Below are 10,110 nucleotides of genomic sequence, written 5' to 3' on the forward strand. Positions count from 1 at the left end.
CAGGGCCCATGCCTCACTTCCGTACGTCATACTACTTCTGACGCAGGCTGAGTACACTTGGCCTCTCGTACACTTGGCCTCTCATCTTCAGGGATGGGGCCTTAAATGTTAAGAATGGCATGAGTTCCCTGAATTTCTTCCACCCGCTTCTCACCCTTGTTGTCACTGCTAGGTCCACCCCCCCATCAGCGTTAAGCATGTCTCCAAGGTAGCAGAAGCTGTCCACCACCTCATACATCTCCCCATCTACTATGAGCCCCTCTTGCTCAGCTGGGTCTGCTTGGGCGACTTCTCCCTTGCACCGCTTGCATTTGAAGGTCTCACTTGCAGCTAGTAGGCTGCCTTTTACTCCGCTGCATCTCCGGTGTACCCATCTCTGACAACCCTTGCACCGGATAGAGTTAGCTTGCACTCCCTTCCCGCAAACTCCACATGGCCATGCTCCTGACTGTGGTACCACTCCCAGGCCAGCACCACCGACCATGACCTTTGATTTTGCCGCATTCACCTTCATTCCTTTCACTTCCAGGCAGGTCTTCCAGGCTGCTAGCTTCCTAGCTAGGTCTTCTCGACTGTGAGCCATCAATACCAGGTCATCTCCGCGTAGAGCAGCTCCCATGGTAGTCCACCCCTCACTTCCCTCGATACCACATCCATTACGATAGCAAACAATAATGGGCTGAGCACTGATCCTTGGTGCACCCCTACCCTTACTTCAAACCCATTACTGTCGCCAACTCCCGTTCCAACAGCTGTGCATGCTCTGCAGTAGAGAGTCATCACAGCCTTAACCAGTCCCTCTTCCACGGCTGACTTCCTTAGGGCCCATCTCACCACCTCCCTTGGCACCCTGTCGAATGCTTTTTCCAGGTCAACGAAAGCGAAGTACAACCTCTTCCTTTTCTCCTGGTGTTTCTCTTGCATCTGTCGGATAACAAAAATTGCGTCTGTTGTACCTTTACCAGGCATGAAGCCATACTGCATCTTGTCCACCTCTACCCGAGACCTCACCCTCCTTTCCAACACCCTCTCTAACAACTTTATTCCATGCTCCAGCAGCTTTATGGCCCTGTACGACCCGCATGCGAGTGGGTCCCCGTTCCCTTTGAATAGCGGCACCAGGACGCTTCTTGTCCAGTCCTCCGGAATGTGCCCCTCAGCGATGACACTGTTACACAGGTCAGTCATCCACTGCACACCGACGTCTCCCGCTGCCTTTAGCATCTCTGCCACCACTCCAGATGGTCCAGCTGCCTTTCCATCCTTCATGGCCTTCATGGCTTTCCCCACTTCTGTTCGCGTGATCAGGCCACATTCACCCTCCACTTCGTCGCATCCCACTTCTCCATCCCAGTCATTATCCACATTCAGCAGCTTCTCCATGTACCTTCGCCATACTTCCTTCACTCCTCTGTTGTCTGTCACGATGTTGCCATCCTCATCCTTTACACAGTTTGCAAATGTCACATCACGCCTCTCCTTAACCATTCGCTTTGCTATCTTGAAGAAGCTCTTTCGTCCTCTCTCACTCTCCAATTCACTTGCAAATTCTTTCCTCTTGGTCTCTTGGGCCTCCCACACTGCTGTTTGTGACGCCCTCTTTGCCTCTACATACCGCGTTCTGTCCTGCCTCCCTTTTAGATTCAGGAGTAGGGATTCAAATTATGGTTTCAATTTTGGGTTAGGGGTTCAAACAAGTTAGTATTTCAATGCTAAAAAGGGGAGGGGGGGGTCATATTAAGGCTATAGCAAAAAAAAATGTGTGAGGTATGACTCAAGCACACTCAGACACATACAGATGCACATAATTGAAAGTGAGTAGATTAGGATGCTTAACCGGCCTTAGATTAAGGTCAACAAGATCTGTGAGGTGAACCCACAAAGCTCTTTAGACACTTCACAGCTCCCGTACAAACACACTAAACATGTACTAAAAAGTTTTCTATTATTATCAATAGTCTCTATTTTGTAGTTATTGAACAAAAGTTTTTGCGCGTCTACATGACTGTAATTTATTGCCTCTCGGTGACCAAGGTGTCTGAGCACACCATAAGGAGCAGCACGATGAGATGGACGCATTAAGGGCACAAAAAAAAGTTAAGGTTTCAAATCTGGGTTTGAAGCAGAAAATGGGGTTTCAAGTCTGGGTTAGAGTTCCAAATTAGATTTGGGTTTTCAAATGATGGTTTCAAGAGAGGGTCGCCGCTTACGTACGGACTCATTGGGAGCGATTGTGTGCAGCCTCATAGAAGATAAGCACTTGAGCCGATGTTTATCTTCCGCTGAGCGCAGCAAAGTCCCCGTCTCCCTCTGGTTCACCTATGGACCCTCATCCTCGCACCTCCCAAACTCCTGTCCTTGCACCCCATTGGTTGGCTTCCCCGTCAGGTGGGCCAGGAGGACGCCCACTATCCTCTCCTAAGTTTGGAAGGAAAACATTTGCAAAGTTGTTTACCGGTGCCAGGTCAGAGCACAGGGCCGATCTGCTTTTCACTTGTTCTCTTGAGCGCTTTTGGCTTTGGCAGAGGGGCCGGAGCCGGGACCAGCAGTATGGGGGCGGGAGCGAGTGCAGAAGAGAAGCGCTCCAGGGAGTTGGAGAAAAAGCTGAAGGAGGACGCCGACAAGGACGCCAGGACCGTCAAGCTGCTTCTGCTCGGTAAAGTCGACACACTGAAGGCCTCGCAGTGGAGCTGGGGCCACATACAGTATATGGCGCTTGTTAAGATGATGACATTAGAATGTGTATAAAGGATAAGAAGAGGACAAAAATGGCAAACAAAAATAAACTTAATATAACATTTAACATCAAAATATGTAAAACTATATGAATCAGTAATTTTCAGGTTAAATTTTGGAAGTATTTCAATGAGGGGACAAAATTAAAAGTTGCATTGTTAATAAAAAAGTATATAAATACTACAATATATCATGTGCAGCAATCAGTATTTTAATTAAGAAAATTTAAGTCAAATGTTCCAACTTGCATTGTAATGCTTATAATAGATCAAATAAAATAAAACAAGGAACATCAATTTCTTTTGAATTGAATCTGATATAAAACTGTTGACTATAAAAAAATAATACATTATATCAAATACTTTAAGTGAGAAGACGCAATTTTAAAAAGCTATTAATAAATAGTAAAATGTTTAAAAATTCTGGCCTTAACATTTAACTTTTTCTCAAGCATTTCAATGGGGGGGGGAAAAAACAGTTTTTTCTCAAAATAATTTTCTGACTATAAACTCTTTTTATTTCTATGTATTATTATTCGCCACTAACAAATAAAATTCAATTGGCAATTTAAAATATTTGTTTTAACATTGAATCCTTCCACGGTATTATAGTTAGAGAGATCATCATGGCGATGTAGGTCAGGGACACACGCAGGTTTGTCCTGACATCAGCTTTGAAGCAGATTAGATGTGCTATAAGAAGCATTAGGAGGCATCGGCATCCTTCGTATGAATACCATGACCTCATCATTTTTCAAAAATAATATATGAAGCATTTGTCTCGTGTTCTTTTTGTCAGTGATTATGTTTGTGTCTTGTAAGGGGCTGGCGAATCAGGAAAAAGCACAATTGTCAAACAGATGAAGTAAGAATTTCACTCTTCTACTACATTACAAAGTCGATTGGGCGCACCAAATCATGACATCCATAATTGGTTGTAATTTGTTTGTTTTAATTTAATCTAGCAAACCCTAACAACCAAAAAATCACTCAGTCGTGGCGCACAAAATTGGCTGGACAAGACGTTGACTATTATGTACCTAATGAAGTCACTAATAAATTGTTTATCAGGCAACAGATGAACACGCACATTTTTTAATCTTCAGAATTATCCATCAAGATGGCTACTCTCTTGAAGAGTGCCTGGAGTTCATCTCTATCATCTACAGCAACACCCTTCAGTCTATCATGGCAATCGTGAAAGCTATGACCACGTTCGGAATCAACTACGGCCACCCAGATCAGCAGGTGGTAGAAAAGCCAGGCGTACCACACCGTGGGTGCCCTACATACCCCATTGTAAATCATTTGGTTTGTTTGCAGGATGACGCCAGGAAACTGATGCACCTGGCCGATACGATCGAGGAGGGCACCATGCCCAAGGAGCTGTCCGACATTATCCTTCGCCTGTGGAAGGACTCAGGCATCCAGGCAAGCTTTGACCGGGCCTCCGAGTACCAACTCAACGACTCGGCCGGATAGTAAGTACGCCTAGTCCCAAAATTAAGATGGAAGTACTGAAAAGAAAAAAAAACAGAGTTCATTCCACTCTTTCTCTGTCCTTTAGCTACCTGAATGACTTGGAGCGTCTGGTTCAACCAGGTTATGTCCCCACTGAGCAGGATGTGCTACGATCTAGGGTGAAAACAACCGGCATTATCGAGACCCAGTTCTCCTTCAAAGATCTGAATTTCAGGTGAGAGGATGGACCACTCAAGGTTTCAAAAGCGTAGTAATCAAATGCAGTAATTCCCTCACTCTGTTTGAACGAGAAGGTTTTCCCAAGCCTCTCTGGACTAGAATCTTTTCCAGGGATGAGAATCTTCTGATACAAAAAACTCTTGATACTAGAACCTTTTCACTCGACTGGTACCCTCTCGAGACAAACTTCTCTTTGCAGTCAAACCTACTTTCTGGACTGCAACCTTCTCTTGGTGTTACAACCTTTGCTTGGAACTTAAGCCTTCCCACTTTCTCTCAGGACTACAACCTTCTCTGTGACTAGTACCTTCTCTGGATTTAAACCTTTTCAATACTAGAACCTTCCCTGGGAACTAGAACATTTGACCTTGTCTGGGGACCTGACACTTCTCTAAGTACTAGGGCGCATCTGCCAAATCGAGTATGGAGATTGCATGGTCGCAGTATACTGTAAACTGCATCTATGGTCATAAGTTTTTCATCTTCTGTGTCTCTACGCAGGATGTTTGACGTGGGTGGTCAGAGGTCGGAGAGAAAGAAATGGATCCACTGCTTCGAAGGGGTCACCTGCATCATCTTTATCGCTGCTTTGAGTGCCTACGACATGGTGCTGGTGGAGGATGATGAAGTGGTGAGAGGCTTGGACATTGCGTTCCTTCACAGCAGGATATACGCGTAGCAACTTTTAGCATCTTAGCCAACTATTAAAATGGGGGTCCGCAAGGCAGTCTATTTTCTCCACAGAACCGAATGCATGAGAGCCTGCACCTCTTCAACAGCATTTGCAACCATCGCTACTTTGCCACCACCTCCATCGTCCTCTTCTTAAACAAGAAGGACGTGTTTGTGGAGAAGATCAAGAAGGCTCACCTCAGCATGTGCTTCCCCGACTATGATGGTAAACAAAAAAATAGTATTGTAGTCGATTTTTCAGGAAAATGCGCTATACCTTAACGTTAGTACTGTTTCACTTTATTACAAAAGTTGAATTTGATCTGTAGTTTTACACTCTGCTTCCATGTCACCTCTTTGAGGTCCAAATACATACGAGGATGCTGGCAACTACATCAAAGTGCAGTTCCTGGACCTGAACATGCGCCGAGACATTAAAGAGATTTACTCGCACATGACCTGCGCTACCGATACAGAGAACGTTAAGTTTGTGTTTGACGCTGTCACCGATATCATCATCAAGGAAAACCTGAAAGACTGCGGTCTCTTCTGAAGGAGCTTCGCACGTGAGTCCAAATAAAGTTCTGGGTAGGCTTGTAAAGTATTTTTTGTAAGCTTGGCTTAGGGTTTCAAACAAAGGTTGGGGTTTTACTAAATGGTGTGAAGCCACATTTAAGCTTTGAAATTAGGATTTGAAGTCTAGGCTTTATTTCATATTTGGGTTTTACAGCAAGGTTGGGTATGGAACACAACATTTGAATTAGGGTTAGGTTTTCAAATTATGGTTTCAATCCTGGGTTCGGACTGATTTTTCATCTTTTTTTCCAGGATTGTGTAAGAATACTCTCTGTGTACCAAGGCACCTACTGAGGACAACAAACCAACCTCTCAAAACACAAGCAAGAAGTCGTAGCTTTGACTTCTGTGGACTGAACAGAAACTACAAACCATCAGAATTCCCCCATTTCTTTCTTTTGTAGTGGAGCTAACGAGCCGTCTGCAACGTGTAACAGACATCCAAACGAGTTTCTCTCTCAGATGCACATTCACACTTCAACCTCTATTAGACTAGAAATGGCTTTGTATGATTATTTATTATTATTTATTTTTTTAGACACAATCACTTTAAATTTAAAAATGAAAGTCTGTGACTAAGGGTTAGTGTTCCAAGTTAGGATTTTAAGCCTGGGTTAGGCTGAGTTTTAAGCAGTCCCATGCCCAAATCCACTATTAAAGCTTCTGTAGAGAACAAATTATGTGTCAGTTTATTATTTTTCCAATGAGAAACAATAAATAAATAAAGTGATGCTGGAATTGGTTTCAAAATGGGGTTTGATGCCAAGTGTAATAAAATTATGGGTTTTAAGTAGGGATGCCACTATCAAATAATTTTAGAATTGTATATATACTTTTACAGTCATATGAAGAGGATTCATCTCTTGCCTTATACAGCCAAGACTCCTCCCACCACCACTATAAAAACTTCACGCATAGGTGGAGCACTGTCAATAATGGTTTCTGTTCACCTCTCCTTAGCTGCTCTTTTTGCTTTGTGCATTTGGGTTGTCAAATATGTCGCTGGATCAAACTGTCCTGAATCACTGACTGTTTTTATAAATGGGAGATGCTGCAAACAGTGCCCTCCAGGTAAGAAAACAACTTGAAACATTTTCTCCACAGATTAATTGATGCCTTTAAAGTGAATAAAATATTTAATCACTTTCTGCTTCAAAGGACAATATCTGGAGGATTTCTGCACAGAAACAAGAGAAACAATCTGTCGCCCATGTTCTAACAACTCCTTCTCTGAAAAGTATAATGTCTTTAACAAATGCACTCCATGTCAGTTGTGCCAAGGTAAGAGCTTATCGAGAACGTCCTAGAAGATAATTAAACAAAGCACAGTACGATGATCAAAAACACCAGTGCATAAAATCTCACAGGAAATGGTTGGATTTATTGTATCTGGACAGAATATGAAGAGAAATGTTCTCCAGCCGCAAGGTGTTTGTGTCGCCCTGGTTTCCTGTGTTCCGATGACGCATGCTCAGAGTGCGTGAAATCTTCTCGTCATGTTGGTGAGGAGATGGAAAAAACAGGTAAGGCCTATTTTGAAGTGATGAATACAGTGCCCTTAGGTGACAGCTGAACATAGTAAGACATTTTATACCAGAGTATATTAAAAAAAACATTTTTAAGATATATTGTTATACTTCTTCCACACTTATCGAAACTTACTTAAAATGCATTCTGAGCACCTGTAACTTGCGGTCAAGAAATGTCAGACTATCATATGACATCACATTGGAGTTTCCAAAGAACATTCAACCATTTTTTTTTTTTAATCACTCACGGTTGAGGTTTATTGTAAAAGAGTACAGTACATGGATAAAATCGAGAATTAAAAATGTTTCATATTTAAACACCAAAATGTTGAATGGAAATCTGCTATCTTAACGCAAGCATCAAACACCAAAACATTCAAGCAAATCATATGGTTTTCTCACAGGCCTATTTTGTCTTTGCTCTGTGGGAACAAGATGTATTAGACAATGTAGTTTCTTTCCTTCTTCTTGCTTTCACTTTATTTTTCTGTCACGGTGAAATTAGCCAGTGACTTTAATCTTTAATCTTAATCTTGTAAAGGTCCATCTCATATTCTCTCCAACTTGGTTTTGACTTAGTTTTTACAATGTCTAGGTTTGCAAAAATGGGTGTTGATAATGCATTTTCAATTAAACTTTGACTTGATTCCTTTCCAGAAAAGGATGCATTTTGTATCATCCTTGGCATCGGATATGGTATTCTGGCTATAATTCTTCTGATGATCTTGTTTCACACCTGTATAAACGTTGCAAAGAAAAATAGAGCAGGTGGGTTTATGGTTATTTTGTGTGTTAAAATGTTTGACTATTCAACCCGACGTGATTTGTTTGTTATGTTGTAACTGTAAGGATTTTTAACTTCTTTACTGACTTTTCCATCTTTACTTTTTTAAGTATTGCAATTAATGTTTTACCAGTTTTACCACAGTTTTGTCCAGTTTGTAATACTCGTAGCAGTTTTTAAAACATTTTTTAAGACTTTGGCCGCCTTTTAAAATTTACAATGCTTTTAAACATAATTATGGAGTTTTTAACATTTTAACCAATTTTCATGTTGATTTTAAAATCTTGGTCAGTTGTGAACTTCTTAAATGATATTTTTAAATCTTTACTAATTTTCTTTCATGATTGTAACTTTGATTCAGAGATGAGGTGTATTTATAGTCTGTTTCCTTCTACGTGTGCTTCAGCTCTAACCGCTGCCGCCACCCCATGTCACCCACCCCTGTCCATCATGGAAGAAAGGGGGCTCCAGCAGCAGCAGCAGCAGTTCTTCATCCAGGCTGATTCTAAGAACCAACTCCAGGAAATTGTCACCAACTTGTCATAGGGATGGGTGGATTTGGAATTTTATGGGAGGGCCTTCAATATTAGAAATCTCCATTATAGTGACAAATGTAATGAAAGTATTTTTTATTTTTTTACTCTCTTTCTCTCTCTCTCGCTGTGCATTCACCGGCTGGGGACATCTGACAGGAAGTGGTTGGATTTCTTTTGTCTTTTGAGATATGTTCTCCATTCTCCAACCACAAACATGATGTCTTCTGTTGTCATGGTTTCCTGTGGTCATACGATGCACGCTTGCTATGTATGGAAAATACTATGTGCGTTGCAGCTGGCAAGTAGGCGGTGAAGACAGAGAACAGCAAGTTTTGAGAACAAAACAAATGTCAATGGTATGGCCCATTTTGGTTTAATTAAAAAAACACACAAAAAAAGCAATTACTGTTACACAGATCACTTTAACTTGAAATTTATGAAAAATGTTCATGTGTAACAAAGTTATAGCGTGATGCACAAGGACATGGTGTGGTACCTACATCCTGTCGTAACGTCAAAAAAATTCATCCTGCCGTAACATTCAGTCAGGACTACGAGGAATTTAATTTGCTTTGTTTATTTCAGCAAGTACATAATCAACACTTTTTTCAACTTCATTTCACATTTGTTTTTTTGCATGACTTGTCGAAAAGGGCAGCGGAAGTTTCATTTGAATACAGCAATGACAAGTTACAACAGATCTCGACACTTTGTTTTGAATACAACTGTCAGGTCTAAATACCATAAGACATTATTTTATACACTGAAAGAAGAGGAGAAGACAACCAGTATTCCTTTTGCTCGCGAGGAGAATTACGTAGAAGGCCCAGTTACAGTCCTCCACCAATTCTGGACTCCTCTTCCGCTATCTCCTCTTTTTATTTTGGGTTGCCCTGGTTACAAGAGGCGTTGCTACACTAAAGGGAGGGGAGATTGTGGCTGTAGCAATGGTGATTACCTAGCTAATAATGTTGTGTGGTACGAGGCCGCATGGCCTTGGCCGATTCGTGACCCCAGGAATGCAGAATCTGTTCATAGGTGGTTGGCAGCCTTGTTCTCGGCTGTGATCTCCAAACCTGGATGCCGTGTCCCTGTAAAACAATGCTCTAGACCAGGGGTGGGCAAACTTTTTGACTTGCGGGCCGAATTGGATTCTAAATTTTGACTGGGGGGGTCGAACCAGGAGCAGATGGATGTAATGTTTGTGGGAAGTATTATAAATGACATGTAAAGGTCATTGCATAAAAGGTTTTGGCCTTTAGTAGGTAGTAAAGCATGGATATTCGAAAAACAGCTTTTCGAAAACAAATGCATTTATTAGCAGCATTAAACAAAATATTTCACCCAAAGACTACTATCAGTGATTCTCATTAAATACGACACTGTTATTTTGAATAACAGTTTCCATCCCTGCTATTTGTACAAATTATTTTCAAAATGCTTCTTCTTTTTTTTTTTTTTTTTTTACAACAAACTCGAGAAACTCCCCTTCATTTTCAGTGGGAACAGTGTTGTTGGTCTCCCTTTTTTTGCTAGTGCATCATAGTCTGGAGTAAAATTTGTTGTGGCAATTCTTA

The 10,110-nt window shown here is 41.6% G+C and overlaps 2 protein-coding genes across 2 annotated transcripts; both read left to right on the forward strand.

Moving 5' to 3' along the window:
* Positions 1-2,433: 2,433 nt before the first annotated feature.
* Positions 2,434-6,361, forward strand: gnat1 (guanine nucleotide binding protein (G protein), alpha transducing activity polypeptide 1). The gene is made up of 9 exons (XM_049732625.2): positions 2,434-2,656; positions 3,558-3,600; positions 3,842-3,983; positions 4,059-4,216; positions 4,303-4,431; positions 4,938-5,067; positions 5,181-5,334; positions 5,471-5,674; positions 5,937-6,361. The coding sequence occupies exons 1-8, from the start codon at positions 2,551-2,553 to the stop codon at positions 5,659-5,661; spliced, it is 1,053 nt and encodes a 350-aa protein (XP_049588582.1). The 5' UTR covers positions 2,434-2,550; the 3' UTR covers positions 5,662-5,674; positions 5,937-6,361.
* Positions 6,362-6,481: 120 nt separating this feature from the next.
* tnfrsf18 (tumor necrosis factor receptor superfamily, member 18) lies at positions 6,482-9,882 on the forward strand. The gene is made up of 5 exons (XM_049732630.1): positions 6,482-6,755; positions 6,843-6,965; positions 7,082-7,207; positions 7,871-7,981; positions 8,404-9,882. The coding sequence occupies exons 1-5, from the start codon at positions 6,530-6,532 to the stop codon at positions 8,541-8,543; spliced, it is 726 nt and encodes a 241-aa protein (XP_049588587.1). The 5' UTR covers positions 6,482-6,529; the 3' UTR covers positions 8,544-9,882.
* Positions 9,883-10,110: the final 228 nt, after the last annotated feature.

This window comes from Syngnathus scovelli, chromosome 11, assembly GCF_024217435.2.
Source record: "Syngnathus scovelli strain Florida chromosome 11, RoL_Ssco_1.2, whole genome shotgun sequence".
NCBI lineage: Eukaryota > Metazoa > Chordata > Actinopteri > Syngnathiformes > Syngnathidae > Syngnathus > Syngnathus scovelli.

Excerpts from the sequence above, each read along its gene's own strand:
- gnat1 (XM_049732625.2), top strand. The coding sequence starts at position 2,551 with ATGGGGGCGGGAGCGAGTGCAGAAGAGAAGCGCTCCAGGGAGTTGGAG. Across the intron at positions 4,432-4,937 it reads TTCAAAGATCTGAATTTCAG|GATGTTTGACGTGGGTGGTC; the intron begins GTGAGAGGATGG and ends GTCTCTACGCAG. Across the intron at positions 5,068-5,180 it reads TGGTGGAGGATGATGAAGTG|AACCGAATGCATGAGAGCCT; the intron begins GTGAGAGGCTTG and ends TTTTCTCCACAG.
- tnfrsf18 (XM_049732630.1), top strand. The coding sequence starts at position 6,530 with ATGAAGAGGATTCATCTCTTGCCTTATACAGCCAAGACTCCTCCCACC. Across the intron at positions 6,966-7,081 it reads TCCATGTCAGTTGTGCCAAG|AATATGAAGAGAAATGTTCT; the intron begins GTAAGAGCTTAT and ends GTATCTGGACAG. Across the intron at positions 7,982-8,403 it reads TGCAAAGAAAAATAGAGCAG|CTCTAACCGCTGCCGCCACC; the intron begins GTGGGTTTATGG and ends CGTGTGCTTCAG.